Source organism: Balaenoptera physalus, assembly GCF_965194825.1.
Source record: "Balaenoptera physalus genome assembly, chromosome: 13".
NCBI classification, from domain to species: domain Eukaryota; kingdom Metazoa; phylum Chordata; class Mammalia; order Artiodactyla; family Balaenopteridae; genus Balaenoptera; species Balaenoptera physalus.
The window spans coordinates 100133966-100153085 of record NC_138892.1 but is presented as its reverse complement, the minus strand read 5'-3'; the positions used below and the strand labels follow the sequence as shown (position 1 = coordinate 100153085).

At 37.3% G+C, this 19120-nt stretch overlaps 3 protein-coding genes across 5 annotated transcripts in view; 1 reads left to right on the top strand and 2 right to left on the bottom strand.

Annotated features, from left to right (window-relative positions):
* The window catches only part of CLEC12A (C-type lectin domain family 12 member A), a 340991-nt gene that overhangs the window by 47029 nt on the left and 274842 nt on the right, over positions 1–19120 (bottom strand). The window lies entirely within an intron of this gene.
* Positions 468–14350, top strand: CLEC9A (C-type lectin domain containing 9A). The gene is given in 9 exon segments (XM_082420428.1): positions 468–596; positions 2080–2160; positions 7341–7487; positions 9315–9394; positions 9398–9448; positions 9450–9467; positions 10624–10647; positions 10651–10745; positions 11414–14350. Coding segments are annotated over 9 exon segments (720 nt in total). The 5' UTR covers positions 468–505; the 3' UTR covers positions 11547–14350.
* Positions 11214–19120, bottom strand: part of CLEC1A (C-type lectin domain family 1 member A) — a 24387-nt gene continuing 16480 nt past the window's right edge. The window contains exons 5-7 of one of the 3 annotated variants that reach the window (XR_014252430.1): positions 17317–17435; positions 11997–16376; positions 11214–11587 (exon numbers count right to left, since the gene is read on the bottom strand). Coding sequence is in view for 2 of the 3 variants with exons in the window: in XM_082420355.1 (XP_082276481.1) it covers positions 16217–16376; positions 17317–17435 (279 nt within the window). In the remaining variant the exon portion in view is untranslated. Of the gene's footprint in view, positions 16377–17316; positions 17436–19120 lie in introns of all 3 variants that reach the window. The other 2 variants (XM_082420355.1, XM_082420356.1) reach the window with 2 other exon arrangements.

Below are 19120 nucleotides of genomic sequence, written 5' to 3'. Positions count from 1 at the left end.
GTGTAAATTTATTTGAGGGATGAAATCCTTTCCCAGTTTTCTTGTTTAAGGATGTACAGTGATTACAATTCCTTCCACGCTGGTTGGCCCAATGTGAGCTATCCTCGTATTTTTGCTATCAAGGTCATTCCCACACTTCACATCCTATACCAAATGTAAGCTCATTCTCTGCACTTCTGGCCTTTTCATTTTAACAGTAATCCAGTGCTATCACCTTCAACATCTGCTACATGGTAGAAACCAGAGCAATAACCTATTCTATTATTGGCCATTTTGAGTTCAGTTTCTTTCTCACTTCCCTCTTTACCAAGTTATGCTTTGGCTTAAACTTCTACTTTCTGGATGAAAATGCATCTATTCTATTCCTTAAACTCAAACATATTTCCCCACTGGTGTGAAAAGATAGCTAATTTCAGTTCTTCCATTAATCCGCTCCTGACTACAAAAGGAGTTATTTGTCTCAGCTTCTCACGTGGACCCCCTTACCTATCAAAGCACCTCAGACATGCAGGGGGAAGAGACATACACCTCTCTTCAGTGGGATAATCCAGCACCAAACCCTTACCAGAAACATCTGTCTTCCACCAAAAATTCAGGTAACCAGTTCTACTTATTTAGACCAAGACCTTGTGGTTTATGGGTTTTCTTTCTTTCCTGTTCTATAATGAGCCCAAGGTGATTTTTCTAATCTGAGATAACCCACTTAAGAGTATTATAATATGCATAATATGATAATATTAAAAATGAAATGAAGTGGAGGAGGAGTAAGTAGAAGTGAAAAAGGAAAAGAGAAATGGACTTGACAAATATGTATTACACTGGTTTTCTCTCTCTCTCTCTCTCTCACTGGAAAGACAAAGAATTCCTGGATTTGGAAAATAAGTGAAAGCAATCATATATTTTGTGTAATTTTAGTTCCCACGTAAAAACACCCTGCGCATTATCTGATAAATACTAAGATGTAAAAGAGAAAACGTAGGTTGAAAAAACTGGCAAACACTCGTCAGCCTGGATCAGTTCTGTCTTTATAATTTAATATTCGTATTAGTCTCCTATTGTTTAGGTAATATATTACCACAGACTTAGGGGCTTAATACAACACAAATTTATTTTCTTATAGTTCTAGAGATCAGAAGTCCAAAATGGGTTCCGCTGGGCTGAAACCAAGGTGTCATGGGGCTACCTTCCCTAGAGAGGCTCTAGGGGGCAACCCATGCCCTGTCTTCTCCAGTTTCTAGAGCTGCATTTCTTGTTTTCCTTAGCTTCTGGCTCCTTTTCCATCTTCAAAAGACAGTAGCACATTTTCAAATGTCTCTCTGCTTCCTCCATCATATGGCAGTCTGTCCCTCTAATCTAAATCTCACTTATAAGTGCCCAGATAAAACAGGATAATCTCCCCATCCCAAGATCCTTAATTATACCTTTAAAATCTCCTTTTCCATGTAAGGTAACACTTACTGGTTCCAGAGATTAGGACACAGGCATTTCAGGCAAAGTTGTTATTCAGCCTATGACGTTATCCAAAGATAAATTTTATACATTTTTCTGTAACTAGCATTAAGAATATAACAAATCACACATTCATTTTCCCTTCCTGAATAGTTGCAAAATTACCTTAAAAAATTGTCCTCATCCAAAATCGTACGTTTAAAGGGAAATACCTTTGAACCAATCATGCTCAAGTGACACTGGCAAGAGATGAGGAGATTGGAGACAGCCTCTTTGCTCTCAGAAACTAAAGCCTGCTGCCTGGCTTGCCATCATCTCTAAAAGATTGTTGGAAGAGAATACATCTAACTAGTTACTAAGTTTGTAGTGTTATATAAGGATAAGAGATGTATATTATTAAAACTGTTCAGTTTGGCATTTTTCCAAATCCAGTGTATTCCAAGTTATGACTTGCATTTCAAAGAGCTTGGGTTCACCTTTTCCTGTTACACACAGTTACACGGCCTTGCTGATTCTCTAGGAGGAATGTCTAATGTTAACTCCCTAGTTTACTCAGTGTCGTCCTATCCTGCCCCACCTCTTTCCTCTACCTTCTCTAATTCAATTTCATTGTCTCTATTCCTTGTTCAGGAACGTGGTGTCTTGTGACAGTGGTTTTATGTATCTTCTGCATAGGCTCATTAGCAACCTCCATTTTCTTGGGTGTCAAGTGTAAGTACAAAAGGATATCTTCAAAACAATCTATAGATAGGTTACATACTTCATGTAGTGTTATATACAATTATATGTATGTATGTCATGGAACTGGAACTTCATAATTTATAAATGGATTAACAAATCAGTTAGAAACATCTAAATGACATAAATGATATAAAATAATGGCTTCGTTATTTAAGTTATGGGACATTTATTTGCTATAACTCCCTAAGCACTCGGATGCTAATGATAACTTTTTTTTTTTTTTGAAAGGAAGAGCCCAGATGGCCAGGCTCAGATGGTAAAGGCCTTTATTTTTTTTAAATTTAAATTTATTTATTTATTTATTTTTGGCTGTGTTGGGTCTTCGTTTTCTATGCGAGGGCTTCCTCTAGTTGCGGTGAGCGGGGGCCACTCTTCATCGCGGTGCGCGGGCCTCTCACTATCGCAGCCTCTCTTGTTGCGGAGCACAGGCTCCAGACGCGCAGGCTCAGTAGTTGTGGCTCACGGGCCTAGTTGCTCCGCGGCATGTGGGATCTTCTCAGACCAGGGCTCGAACCCGTGTGCCCTGCATTGGCAGGCAGATTCTCAACCACTGCGCCACCAGGGAAGCCCTAATGATAACTTTTAATTGTTCAATTGCATGTTGTTTAACTCAAATCTAATACCATAGGTCTGTTTGGGGAAAATGATGCAAATAATTGCTTATATCATGATTCAATTTATGAATCATGTTAGTATGCCAAAGCTTGCAATTTGTAAGTTTTCAGTATAGGCTCTTCCTTTTCTAATACACATTTGCTCTAAATTTGACTTATACGATTATTTTAATATGAGTTTTTCACTTTATATTTGATGAGGTACCATTTAGTATGTTTAAGGTAAATGTGAGAACTTTGAGCCAATATTTAACCACATTTCTTTATTCCTTTTAGTCCAAACTGGAGACATGTTTCTATATCTAGCAAATGAATTTTTTATAAAATGTAACAATTACAGAACTGCAGGTTCCAGAAAAAGGACTAAGACCCTTTATTATCACTCATGCTAGCACTAAGAAATATGCTTAGCAAGACAGAGATGAAGGTTATAGTCTGGATAATTCTTATTTCTTGTATGCCTTGGCAAATCATTTTTCTGTCTAGGAGGAATTAGCTGGCAAAGGAGAATTAGGAGTTCTGAAATGAAGAAGAGAGGAGTACAAGGTTTGCTTCCACAAAGTACAGGAAACTTGACCTTGTTCATGTTAGCTATGATCTTATTTTCCTGGTGGTTCAGAGAGGAATGTTTTAATAATTTCTAGGCTCTCAAGAAGTAATTGTTACCTTGTCTATCTCCTCAAATAAAATTTCACAGCCCAGCATAAATGTCAGAACTTCCCTTATCTCACTCTATCCTCCCTCTGTACTTTATTAAAATACACATAAATATAAATATATATAGTATATATAATATACTATATATATTTATATATATAATGCTAGTCCATTTTTAAAAGAAATTCACAATTAAATATCTGTTTATCAAACATATATACTGGAAGCAGATTTGCAGAGTTGGAAGAGAACTACCATATATCCATAAAAATCCAGTTTTTTCTGTAAAACCTGGGGACTCTCAATGAAATATTGCCAAGTTCCATTCTAACTGCAAGAATACGTATTTATCTGACATTGCAAATATCAAAAGTTATGGTTCAGGTATCAATTCTGTATAACAAATTTCAGTGTTATTTTATAAATATTAACTACTTGGGGTAAAAAGATGAAAGAAACTTGAAGTACAGAGAACAGTTTCAATTCAAAGCAAAATAACTGAAGGTGCAACATCTTGAAACAATATTGTCAAGTGAATGGAATGTAGAATTTGTTTTATACATAAAAATAAATCTATAGTCTCCAATCATCAGTTATTATATAGCTAAAAAGCATATAGTGGGCTTCCCTGGTGGCGCAGTGGTTGAGGGTCTGCCTGCCAATGCAGGGGACACGGGTTCGAGCCCTGGTCTGGGAAGATCCCACGTGCCACGGAGCAGCTGGGCCCGTGAGCCACAATTGCTGAGCCTGCGGCGTCTGGAGCCTGTGCTCCGCAACGGGGGAGGCCGCGATGGTGAGAGGCCCGCGCACCGTGATGAAGAGTGGCCCCCACTTGCCACAGCTGGAGAAAGCCCTCGCACAGCAACAAAGACCCAACACAGCCATAAATAAATAAAAATAAATAAATTAAAAAAAAAAAAGCATATAGTACATACTAAGGATGTTGATAAAATCATACTGTACATTTTTATGTCCTCAAAAATCTTGCTCTCTGATGGGCACATAATTTTGTTTTCTTCTCTGTCTAGTTTATGAAATCTGTTAAGATCAACCATGACAATCATGTTCTTAACAAGCTCTGGGTTATCTTAAACTGAATGAATTAGTTTTGATCTAGAAATCCCACTTCTGGAAAGTTTTCCTATTGATAAACCTGCACATGTAGCAATAGGAAGAAAAAAAAAAGATTGAAAAAAATGCAATTGCCTATCAGTAAGGGACCACTTAATTATAAAATGATACCTCCACACTGTGGGATACCAAGAAGCAAGAGGAAGGAGGAGAAGGAGGAAGTGGAGACGAAGGTGGCGGAGGGGGAGAGGGAGGAGGGGCAGGGGAAGGCATTAAAGGCAGGATGTGTATTACAAAAGTGTCTGGAGAGACCAGGTTCCAACAGGCACCTCTTCCTCTCCATGTAAGTGTCCTTTCACGACTCAATTTCTCTCTTGGATCAGGAACCACCGATGTGTACACAAGACACCTTGGTACTTGGGAGCCCAAAATGAAGTCTTGTTTGGGAGTTTATGTCTTGCTGACCACGTGACATATTCCTGAGAGGTAACTAGCCTCAACAGCAGAGCCTTCTCAGGGTCTCTTTGTAACCAGGGACAAATCGTCAATCGTATGTCATCAATAAACAATGCTGACAAGACGGTATAATCTGGCCCCCCAAATCCTCATACCCATGATAACAAAGCTACACTATTCATTTGTATGTTTCATGCCTTGTCCGGAGATCAGTGTCACGTAGGAATTTTAAAAACACTGCTCAGGCTGATTCCAGGCCAGCCCGAATTAATTCTCACGGCACAATAAGGGCCACATATATAAGACTAGAAACCCAATGAAAAAAATTACAAAGGATATAATTATACACTTCATTGAAAAGAAAATACAACTGACCTTTATTTATACATGTGTGAAAAGAGTTTCAACATCAAACATAAAAAGATACATGCAAATCCAAATGAAATTGAGAGAACTTTTGCATGAGATAATAGAAGACATACATTAGCGTCTCTCCCCTCTGCTCTGCTGTGACAAGGGCACTAGGAGCATCTCTTGTCCTAATATTTGGTCTTTGACGCCTTTCCTGACCCAGGGCTCCTGAAACGCTTGTAAATTCCTAAGTGAAAAGAACACTTGGAGCATCTTTTGTCCTAATGAGGTGACGCTGGGTGAGCTCCTGTGTGGGGGCTGGTCACCAGCAAGACCACACCATGATTAGAAGCTTGGAATTATCAGCTCCACCCCCCATCCTCCAGAGAGGGGAGAGGAGCTGGAAATGGCAACAACTGATCATGCATGGGACTTCCCTGGTGGCACAGTGGTTGAGAATCTGCCTGCCAATGCAGGGGACACGGGTTCGAGCCCTGGTCTGGGAAGATCCCACATTCCGCGAAGCACCTAAGCCCGTGCACCACAACTACTGAGCCTGCGCTCTAGATCCCATGAGCCAGAACTACTGAGCCCTCGTGCCACAACTACTGAAGCCCGCTTGCCTAGAGCCCGCGCTCTGCAACAAGAGAAGCCACCCCAATGAGAAGCCTGCGCACTGCAGTGAAGAGTAGCCCCTGCTCACCGCCAACTAGAGAAAGCCCGTGCACAGCAACGAAGGCCCAACGCAGCCAAAAATAAATAAATAAAATAAATAAAGTTATATAAAAAAAAAACAATTGATCATGCCTATGTGAGGAAGCTTCCATAAAATCCCAATAGTGTGGAGTCAGAGAACTTCCAGGTTGGTGAACACATCCACACTGGGAGGGTGACACACCCAACTCCAACTCCATGGGGACAGAAGCTCTTGAGCTCGGGACCCTCCCAGACCTCTCCCAATGTATCTCTTGACCTGGTTGTTCATATATACGCTTTATCATATCCTTTAAAAAACTGGTAATTCATTTCCCTATCAGTGAGCTGCCTTAGCAAATTAATTGAACCCAGGAGGGAGTCATGGGAACCTCCAATTTGTAGACAAATCAAACAGAAGTTGTGGAAACCTGGGGACCTACTACTTGCATTGGCATCTGAAGGGGGGAGCAATCTTTGGGACTGAGCCCTTGACCTGTGGGATTGTTACTTTCTCCAAGAAGATAGTGTCAGGTTGAATTAAATTATAGGACACTGAGCTGGTGTTGTGGAGAAGGGCAAGGGGGGTGGTGGTGGGGAAACCATACATTTGGTGACCAGAAGTGTCAGAAAAGTCAAGGTGATTCACAGGAGAAAGGCTTATAGAAGGAAAACTGAGTTTTTCCTATACAGTTTGCATCGGCACACATGGAAGGTAATTTGGAAATATCTAATACAATTTAAATGCACAAAACTTTGACCCGCCAATGTATCTTACAAATTATACTTACACATGTGTGAAATTATGTATAACTAAGGTTCTTTATTGCAGTATTTCAGTAATATCAAAAGATTACAAATAGTCTAAAACAGAGAATTATTAAAATAAATCATGACATATCCATACAGTGGAATCCTATATAACAAAAGAATGAGAAAGCTCTTTATGTACTAACATAGTATTATGTCCAAAATATATTTTAAATGTTAAAATAAAAAGTGAAAAACCATGTAAAAAGATTGTTACCATTTGTATAAAGGGGAAAGAGGGGATTTTATATTCATTTGCATGCAAAATTCAAAATATCTCTGGAAGAATAAAAAAGAAATTGGCAAACCTGACTACTTTGGGAGACTGGAATTGGATGAATAAGGAAACAGGAATGGCAAAGAGCCTTTTTGCTGTGCATTCTTTGTAGGTTTTAATCACAAATATAATCAGTAATGTGTAGTTCTCTTTAGTCTGTGTTGAAGGTTTACTTTGTTATATGTCAGTATTTTATCAGGAATGGTTGTTATTGTTTGAAGTGCTCCAGGTGTCCACTACTGCAATGAAGCAGCAAGAAAAACTCATCCAATGGGACAGAGTACTGCTCAACTTCACACAACGGAAGAGAAACCATGGCCTCCAGATGAAATATTGCCAAACGTTGAGACAGAAGTCTTTCAGTTCAGGTAACTGATACAAAATCAGTTTCCACTGCGTGGATACACATGTATACACCAATTCTTCAAAACAACAACAACAACAAAAAACAAGTGACATACATTTTATTCTTTGTAAAATTATAGTCAAGATTTCATAATAGGAGAGACATACTTTTGATCTACTCTTCAGTTCAATCTCATATATATACATATATATATCAATAGTATGTGGAAAATACTGAGGTTCCAAGAAATACAGATAAGGAAAATATACAGTCAAATGTCAAAATGGAATGTGTGAGATTAGTAGGTACGATTAAACAACAAAAAACGCAACATATTATGTGTTATCCAATCATTCAAATTTATGTGTATCTTTAATTAAAGCTCCAAATGCCTCAATTTATTTAGTTTAGATCTTGCTTTAGATTCAAATTTAGATATCTCTTGAAGCAGAAAATTCATTTTGAAAATCAGGGTATTTACAAAAATTATAACAATGCAGGGTTCAGCTCTTTTTTAAAAATTCTATGAAGTGACTTTGGTTTTATCTTTTTCATCCCTTACAAGCATTTTAAACCTGTCTATTTCGACTTGTTAATAGTGTGTCAAGTACTCTGTGGTTACTTAACTAGTGTTTAATAATACTAATACATAAAATTTAGAGAATTAACTTCCCTCTAGTGGATATCATTTTAGTAATTGTCAATAAGAGAGGTCAAAAACCTACCATAGCTCCTTCTAATTGAAATTTAGTCAAGTAAACGTTTAAAAAACTTCCATGTTTTTAAATATAACAGACTACTGAAAGCATGAGTTAGGCCCACCTCTGAGCCATCAACCTTAAATCAGTGACGATATCCATTTTGGAGACTTACAAATCCAGCATGTTCTCAACCTTTCAACTGCCACTTCAACACTACTTATGCTATGACTTTAACAATATTCAGGATACTGATTAGAGTGTATTTCAAACAAAGGATATTGAAGAGCCTTAAATAACTTGATATCTGTGCCATGGAGACTGATAATGAACTATTTTTGGTCTTAAGTAGAAGGCTTTTCTCTAATAACTAGTGTTCTGGCAGTTTCAGTGTCTTTCCCTCTATAAAACTGTGCCAGAAACACTTGGTCAAATTCTTCCTCTTTGGTTCCCCTTTTATACATTTGAGCATCCTTCTTTTGTGAATACATTCTTTCTTAACACAGGTTCTGTAAAACTGGTTAAACACTATGGCTTACTTCTTAGTTATATCAAAGTCCTAAAATAAACATATTGGTCACTTGTGTTTTTGTTCACTTTTCCTCACCCACAAATTTTAAAATCATTCCTCAAGGTGCATTGTTTGTTCTCTCCATTCTATGCGAAAAATTTTCATGTTTAACTCTCAGAATTTAAACATCAACTTGAGGCTTATTATGCTACTCAATTAATTGGGAATGTACTTATTATTATGCTCAGTACATTCCCAATTAAATTGGGCCAATAAGATTAAAAGACATGAAACAATAAGCAAACAAATGAAGATTATAAATGATGTAAAGTTAAAAGGAGGAAAGATTTCTAAAAATAGAATAATCAGATCAATTATTATAGAGGAGGAACAATTTGGGAATAGATATTCTCAAATTAATTTTATCTTAAACTAATTCTTAGAGACCTACTGCACTTGGAAATAATTGTATAAATCTTACTGTATTCAGCCTCAAAGCAGCTGAAGTTGGTAAGTACTGCATCATATGAACCATTGGGTTAAAGAGTCCAGCTTTACTGGGAGTGACACAAGGGTTCTTTTGAGAAGATATGCTACTAATATTTTTACAATAACTTTAATAAAATGTTTATATTTGAAACCCGTAACTGTAGCCCTTGTCCAGACAACTGGATTCAGAATGGAGAAAGTTATTACCATGTCTTTGAAAACTGGACAATTTGACACACCAGTAGAGAGGATTGTTTGAAGGAGGGATCTAAGCTTCTACAAATAAGACAGCAAAGAAGAAATGGTAAACACTGTTTTATAGTTTCACATCATTCTGAAAATACCGTATTACCCATTAAAAGAAAAGACTGGTTCTCATAAGACAGAATTCCTTGATACTCTATAACAATGGTAGACTTGTTGAAAAAAAGGTTTAACACACAAAGTAAGAATTAACATGGCTTGTTTTTCTTTTAACTGGAGAAACAAAAAACGAGATGGTTATTCAAAAATCAAGGAGAATATGTTAGTTCTATGTCCTTTGTTAATCAAAAAGGGGAAAGGGCAAGAGAAATACTGTTTTGTAACATGGTAACCCACTCCAAGATATGCATACATTATAAGTGTATGTATGTTTTAAATGTCTTATTTTCAATGCTGTAGGGAAGTATAATAAGCTATAACAATTTTGTAATTATCAAGAAAAGTAGAAGTATAAAAAGTGAGATGACATCATGAAATGGAGAGATTTATGAAAATAAGCATCTGCTAAATGAAAAGTTTAATTGACCTTAAATCTAGTTTACTAACATCTTAACGAGCAAACAGTAGGATGTTTCCCTGAAATCATTCTACCCATAAATTATGTGTGAAGTAGAAGACATAGTTACACATTTATGAATTTATTAAAAATGTATGCCTACTATATTTAGTAACTAGTCAAAGTTCATTTTTGCAAGAGTAATAGTAGAACAATTTGTTAAGGCTATACAATAAACCAAGGCAACTTGGACTAACGTATTACAATTATGGGTTCACACTATTTTTTCTGTGCAAATTTAGTGACAAAAGTTAGAAATATTTCTTCTCACAAAATATGCCTACCGTTAAGTTGCTTCTGGAATCTTCTAAACTATTTCTGACATTGAAATATCCTGGGTAAGTCATATACTATATGCCAAATTCTGAATCTGTTAAAACTATTTTGATACCAGATGCCTAATTTTTCCGTAGTCCTTAACACCACATTGATCATTTAGCAATAGGGAAAAAGGTATCCTTTCTTTGAAAAATCCTCTCTCTCTCTCTCTCTTTCCAGCTCTCAAATTCTAATTACTTCTGTGGAAACAAAATACCACACTTTATATTTCATGGTAATTTATTGGGGTTTTTCTGGTAGTACCCCCCCACCCCCACCCCGCTCCATCCTCGGTTCACCGTTCAAGTCTTGTTTCTTATAGGACTTTATCACTGGCAACCTGAGGTAGATCAAAAGAAGCTCTGATTACTGGGTGGGACTGTCTCAGGATGGGTCCAGCCAACCTTGGCTTTGGCAAGACGGCTCCTCTCCTTCCCCTGATCTGTAAGTCTCTGAGGGAAACATTCCCAGAAGAATTAGACACAGGAGGGAAATCAAAAGTTCATTTTATTTTATACCTTACATTTCCTCCAGAAGACATAACCAGCATGATAATTTCACAGGCTTCTGATTGGAATCAAAGCCAAGATAATTTAAGAATGGCTACATGACTTCTAAATTTTCTCCATCTCAGCCCCACTGCCATTACACTGTAGCACATTCACATCAAAATTTGAGAGTCTGAATGAACAATATTATGTGATTATCAAGTACATTTCCTTTGTATCATTTAAAGGCTAGAGTGCTAAGGGCAAGAGACTATAGTAATTATTAGGCAATTTCCATAGTAAGCTTTCAGAAAGAACTGGGGAGGCTGGTCAGCAGTGCCTTCGTATTTTGAGAATTAAGAATCAGAAAAGAGATTCCAAATTAGAGCCTATCCTTTTGTATCCAAGCTTTTTTTTAAAAAAATAAATGCTGCTTGTTGAAGTAATATTTACATACTTTATTGAGAGAAAATAGTTCTGTTATTGAAGAAGAAGGGCAAAACTACCTCAAGAGGGTGACAGATTAAAACAAAAGGAAAAGCTGTGCATCTCTCATTTTATTGCCCAGAGAACATTCCCATAAGCCCAACACCTAACCTCAGATACACTGACTTGCCTCTCCAGGTCACCAACACAGGGACCCCAATCAACTAACCAGGTCTGTGAGTACCTCAGAAACAACAGCCTTTCTTCCGCTAACTGCAGCATTTGGAAATATTTCATCTGTGAGAAATACGCATTAAGATCTTCTACCTGAAAGAAATTTTCCTTGAAGTGATTGCTCCATTACGGTAATACCTGCAACAGATCATTGGAAAACCTGTAACAATGAGTTTAAGAGCCAGCACAGAAGTAAACCAGTGCAAGGGCTGTGAAACCAGCTACCTGAGACACAAAACCTATCTTGCATTTACACATGGTAATATTCCTCAACATTTTCCAGATGTTCCTTTGACATTATTCAAGTTAATTACCAAGAATAAAATTGGTTTAGAGCAACAGAGGACAAAACCCTAAAGAGTGGAAAACAAGCTGAGGAAACATCATTTCTATTTGTCATTTTTTTCTTCCTCTCTCTCTCTCTCTTTTTAATTTAGAGTGACTGTGAACTCCACAGAAAAATCTGTAAGTCACTGGGGAGATGATGCAGTTTTAGCTGACTGATACTCTTTTTAATAAATGAATAAATGTGATCTCTTAAACTCACTGTTTGCCAGATCTTTCTGTGCATTTGCTGGGTTTCCAGGCATTATGTTATCGGACCAGTAGGATGGGAGGATAGAGATATGGATTTTCAAATTGGAAGGAAGACAGGCTGCTATCTGCTGCCTGTAAGACAATACCATTTTTAGGACTGCAGAATTCTACTGGAGAGATGAACAACCAGAGCTACACGTAAGTGGAAGGAATAGTCAGGCTGCCAATATCAGCGTGTCTCCAGCAAAGAAGAGCTGCGAGCTGCCTTCCTGCCTCTCACTGACCATCCCCACCACTCGCAAATCAAAAGACTCACGATCTGGATTCTCAAGGTTAACACTCCAGCACTTCTAACTACATGTCTCTGTGTCTCAATGTCCTCCTTGAAAAACAGTAATAGAGCTTGCTTCAAAATATTGTTTGAGGACTAAATTATTAATATATGTAAACTTGCTGAGAACTCCATCTGTTCTTGCTCTTGTTATCTGGAGTATCAGTCATCTCTAGGCATCAACCACATTTCTGTATTCCAGATAAAAATGACCCCTTTACTGCTCATGTTATAAGAAGATTGAGAAGATAAAGTTTATGGGTTAATTGTCACCAAGTATCTGGAGAGAATATCTGTCTTAAAGCCAATAAATCTGTAGACAATCTCTGTTCTAGGTCTGCAGACTCCTTGAAGCATGGACTAGCTTGTTCCCCACAGACAATGGATGTGAAAGTGTCTGATGACTTACAGAAAGGAAAATTTCACTCATTATTATTACATTACTTTTCTACCACTTACCTACCATCCCTAGAAAAACACCTTACCATTCAGCAGATTCTCATCAAATAGATGTTAAATTCAATATAATTTTACTTACTCTTTCATTTCTCACAAGGAGCAGCTGAGATACATTAGATTCTCATCTTTCTCTCCTCATAAAAAAGACACCACTTAAATAAATAAGGTGAAATAAAACCTAATTCACGGAGGCAGTAGAAATCATTTAAGTGAACCTGGAAGTCTATTGTAAAAGATGACCTCTGAAGGAGACATTCCTTTAGGGATGGGAAGGGCATGTTTTTGTGTTTTGTTTCTTTATTTACCCTTGACTTGGAGCTTAAATGGTGGGAATTTCAATAAAAGGGATTATTCTCTAGTTTTCTGCTGAACCTAGAAAAGGAAAATAGCAAAGAAAACACAGTATAAATTGTCCCCTCTGGTTTTTACAGCTGGCAGCTCAATGTAATAACCTGGAATAAAGGGGAAATAATAGCAAATTTTAGAAGCAAAGACTGTTTGTCTTCAAGATTCTTCAAAGTATTGTCATGGAGCTGTGTTTAGAGAAAGGATAGGAAGCATTTAATAACTCTTTTTAGAAGAAGTACAATGAAGCCAGAGGCAAACATCCTACAGCTGACATCATCCGCCAGCATGTGATGCAGTATTTACAAGTCCGAGTTTTATCTACAGAGCAGCTGGCATAAGCCTCTACAGATTTCCTCAGTGGTAATATTGCTTTCCACACAGATGGTATGGGTGGAAGATTTTTCCTTGCAGTTTGCTGTTGGCCCAGAAAAGCAAGGCCTTTTTCAACACAGTGGTAAAAGACTGGACCTTAACACCGGGATAATCAGTTTCATATCCTAGTCCCACCAGTAATGAACTGGGTATCTGATCCATCTCACTGAGTTCCAGATTAGTTTTTAAAAAGGGAAAGGATAGAAAAAATAAAACCCTGTCCTATAAATGTAAAGAGGCTTTTTTAACATGCTCTATCCAAAGGACATTAAACGTATGAAAAGAAAAACTTTGGTAATATTGATAGAATAATAATATCATTAGATTCTAAAAATCGATTCATACAATGAAACTTGTGAAATAAGTTATGTACACTTGAAATCAGATTATGCAGCTTTTTGTATTCTTCAAAAACTGCAAGAATTCCATTAGAAAGTATTCGACTCCCAAATATTGAGGGCAACCCTGAGGCAACTTTCTAGACCTTTCTACGTATTTCACCATCTGCTACTATCTCTAAAGTAAAAGCTCCCAGCACACTTCTCACATTTCCTGCTGTTACAAGGCCCCTGACCTGTTTCCTGTTGATAAATTTTAAGAGCTGGTTCAATATCCTCAGGAAAAGAAATAGCTCATTGTTTACCCTGGGGAACTCGGATCTACCAGGAAAGGCCATGTTCCTCATTTAACATTTCCCCACAGTTTCTTCAGAATTACCTAAACACACAAGAGCCTAGAAGAAAGAAAGTTTTCTCGTGTTGGAAAACCCATTCACGGGGTTCTACCCTCTCTGATTCTCAACGGAAAATTGTTCTCAGAAAGTCATATTATGATTATTGCCTATTCTTAAAATTTTTTTATAAAAAGTTCGTGGAGTGAATGCTGTGCCATACTCCTTTCTGTTCTTCTGAAATATTTGCTCATGTCGTGATCAGTGCTGTGGATTTTATTAGGTAGATGAGGAGGCTGAGGGCAAAGATGGAGAGGAATCAACTCAAGAATAACAAACGGCAGATACATGCTGTTATTTTTCCTTCCTCACCATCTAAAGTGACACTTTCCCTTAGGCTGCAGATCTGGAGAGAAAACACTAATCATCGCCCACTAACCAGGCAGCTAGACTTGTTAAAGCAATGACGTTTAAAGAGACACCCGTCATCCCGCCCTGAACTAGTCTGCAGTCACGTAAGATGCCAGGGGTCAAAACTGAATGTGTGCCACCTCAATTTTACTTAGTTCACAAAATCATTTGACTCTCTCAGATTAACCATATTTTCTTTCTGCAGTAACAAGGCTTAAATAACACTTAATTGCTTAACTAAAGTTCTAATCCATGTCTCTCGTTATGTGCTTATTATATCAACCATGTTCATTAAATATCTGCACCCATCATGGAAAATATTTAGTAATATCCACAGGCCCCCAGTGTAGGGGCCTCTCTATAATTTGTTCACGAATATAGGTCTCTGAAGAAGGTTGTTTATGCTTGCTTTCGCTTCCCTACTTTTAAAAACTAAATCCCTCCTCTGCTTTTCTACATATTTTTCACATCCCTTACATTTTACATTGCAATGTAGATTATGAAACTAATTCCACGTGTACCTCATTTCAGCCAACAATAACACCCTGAGGAAACTGTAAATATGTCTACTTTATACTTGATGAAATAAGTTTTGTGAAGTAAAGGGATTTGCCAGATAATAAATTACAATACGGGATCTAAAACTTCATTTTATGGTCACAAATGCAGTTCTTTTTGCAGGACACAATAAAACGATACAAAATTTGTTCAATGCTGAAGAAATTTCCTAACTAATTAACAGAAAATTGAAGGGAAAATTCTTAAGGAAGAAATCTACAAGCAACGATTGATAAGTGACACAGTCTTACAGTAATAAATACAAACATCTCCCCTTTATCATGTATTTGCTAATTCAATGTCATTTCACCATGAGATAGATGTTTACTGAAAATAAAACTGAAGCATCCCAGTTTCCACTGTTGAAAACAAAGAATGATAATAAATTATCCTTTCTAGTGTTAAACCCCTAAAATTGATTTATCTCTAAGTCGATGAAGTCAGTGGTTGTGATGGTGTTATTTGCAATGATTTCTGTTATGTGCGTGCATATTGTCCTGAGCTAGGGGCACCTGCACAGAAGCCAGCTGTGTATGCAGATGTCACAGTGTCTCTTTCACTTGCCATGACCTGATTGGATAACTCACCCTATCACAATTCGGTCAACTCATCTTTAGCCACACATTGATGATATAAACGTGCCTCAAAAGATTTAAAATTTAAAATGTTAAAACCATCCTCTTGAAGACAGCATGCCTCTCCAAGACTTCTTATTTTTCTCAAATCATGAAATAATCAGTACTCTTGTAGAGTCCCCACAGACTCTCAATAAGGCACACACAACCACAACACTGATTGCTCTCACATTTTGAAGAGCGTCTTTACGCTGAATTCTTCCCCAAATCACAAGTCCATTCTAAAACCACCAACACTTTCCATGATTTACATTTATTATTATCAAATCTTCAGTACCTGGAAGGTATGAACAGGGATGAAATGGAAGGAAAAGGAACGGAAACACACTAGGCCAGGCGCACATAAAGAGCTTGACTTTTGTTCTGCAGAGCAGAATCTTCCACTTCTCTGAAGGGAGGCTGCAGTTGCAGCTGTAGCTGGAGAACCATTGGCCTCCGTGTCCGGCTCAGAGAGGCTCATGAAGCCTCTGCAGCTTCACTGTGGCCGCAGCTCTTTCACACGCGCATCGCCTCAACTCCTTGCAGTCCTTGGAGAAAGCCTTTCCATTGAGGATGGTCACACAGTCCCTACTTCTTAGGCTGGTGAAATCTACTACAATCTCAAACCTCAAAAAAGAAAAAAAAAAGTCCATTTTATCATAGTTTACTTGTAAAATACAAAAGTACACAGAGAGTGTCCTAAGCTTGATAAAATGATAGAATAGACACCCATAATGAGTTTACTGGAAAGATGGGGTCACCAGACTCTTTCCTCAGTTTCCATAAGCATTCTTAGAAGCACCAGGTCACCCAAAACAACAAAACTATTTCTAACTAAAATTAAAATACACGTCATGATCCAATTTATCATTCGATTTTACTGCCATCTGAAAAATTATCTACCTTCTCTGTGACTCAGTTTATTTAACTGTAAAAAATAATCACATTGAATATGTACTATCTCCTGGAAAAAGAAATCCTATATAGGTATATAGAAAGGTGTCTGCTTAAACAAGGCTTTAAACTGTAATATATTTTGATATAGATATTACGCTCACCGATCTCAAACAATATACCATACACATTCCTATCTAAATGCTCATATAAGTAAAACTAATTTTTGATAATATTACTGTTTATATTGTGAGTAAATCTATTCTCAGAGACTGTATTTTGAAAGATGTGCTCCCCATTTCACTGTACAGAAAGCCAAGAAATCTGAGGTCTTATACTGTCTCTGGGTATTGACAAGTTGTAGAGTTGTGCGATCTTAGGCAGGTCACCCATTACAACCTGGGCTTCAGTTTATTCACCCATAAGAGAGCCCTCTCTCTCCCTCCCTCTCTCTCCCTCTCTCTCAGAGAATCCCGGTCTGTCTCTCTCACTGGTTTATGAGCCATTCTGAGAGTAAGTACTATGTTTTATACACCTTTGGAAGTCCTCCTACAAACACAGTATCCATACAAAGCAGATGTTCTCGCTTGTTGAACCAAATGGTTGGACTCTCGTCACTCAAGCAAAAGCTCTCTATTAAATGCCTTTCCCATGAAATGTGCTGAAGGCTTACAGTTCATGGGAGTAAGGGGCTCCGTCCATCCACAGCCAGGCTTTGCCATTGCCGTTGCGGGATAGCCCTGTCCAATAAGAGTAGAAAAACTCAGAGTAGCTCTGAGGCATGGCAAACTCCTGTGAAAGGCACACAAGAAAACCTTTAGCTTTAGAACTGTTATATACATACAGAGATGTGTAGGGTTGGCCCTCACTTTTAATATGAGAACAACACATGAGTCTTGCCCACATAGATGATAGTACATTTAAGAAAAAGAGTGTTCATGCTGAGGTCAGTTAATTTGTCCAAGTTAAAGAATTATTTTGTCTTAATAAGCATAGACTATATGCTGATGTTCTGAAACCAAGAATCACATCAACCAAGATTTATAAATGACCCATTATTTTCAAGTCACAGGATTTAACAAGATTGATATAAAAAATATGGGATGTAGAGATGTGGAGTGATTCTGGAAACTGGAAGAATCTGGAAGGAAAAGTGCAGGAATGGGAAGTAATCTTCATGAATACATGTGAAAAGGACTGACCAGGAACGAGAAAAGAATAATGAATATACTTTAATGCAAAGAGGGGTAAAAGAAAAATTTATAAGGCTGATTTACGTCTCAGACTAAGACGGGAAAAAAGAGAAATGTTTCATATATATGCATATACATTTTTGTGTATTTACATATATGTAATTCCTTTTCTACTATCCATGTTGAAAAATGTTTAAAGTTATTTATTTCCTTCTATATCATCTCACTCTTTAACACAGAAATTATCTAAATCTTTTATCATTATCCATTGTTATACCTTCCTTTTCCACGATACTATGAGTTCCTTAAGGACATATACTTTGTTTTGTTCATTTTCACATCCTCAATCCCTCGGATAATTAATGGCACATATTGGTTCAATAAAAGATTATTGGAAATATAAATGAAACTATCACTAAGCGATAGTTACAGAATAGGCATATCAAAGAAACTGTAGTTGAAAATATTGTTTCCAACTGAATGGTGGCCCCTTCACATTAAAAGTTCTATAAATAAATCGTATGAAAGTGACTTAAATATATGCAAATACATGAAGTGCATGAGATAAAATTACTACGTAACTTTCATAATAATACTTCTAACCACTGCATCTAGTATACTTCAGTGGTATATCTGAATCCTCAGTTTGTGCTGGAGGTGGAGGAAACAGAGAATAAAAAAAATTAGGAGGTTTTATGCCAGGATACATTGGCTTAGTCAAATAAATCGCCTCTTTTTCTGCCTAAATTGAGCCATCAAGAGCCACCTGGAGGGGTGGGATAGGGAGGGTGGGAGGGAGACGCAAGAGGGAGGAGATATGGGGATATATGTATAGCTGATTCACTTTGTTATACAGCAGAAACTAACACACCACTGTAGAGCAATTATACTCCAATAAAGATGTTAAAAAAAAGGAAAGGATGAAAAAGATTATTTTAGAGGTTTGAGAGAGATCGCAGAGTTTCATTCATCACAGATTTCAGGAAGTGGATAGGAATTAAGATGTACCTAGAAAGATGTTAAGAGTTTGCACAGTTAGCAGGGTATTAATTTCAACTAAATAACTCTGTTGATAAACTACTCTGTGCCAAGACCTCTGCTAAAACAATGATAAATAAATAATGGTCATACCACTTGAGGAATTAAATCCAAAGTCTATAGATACAGCCACTATGGAGAACAGTTTGGAGGTTCCTTAAAAAACTAAAAATAGAACTACCATACGATCCAGCAATGCCACTACTGGGCATATACCCTGAGAAAACCATAATTCTAAAAGAGTCA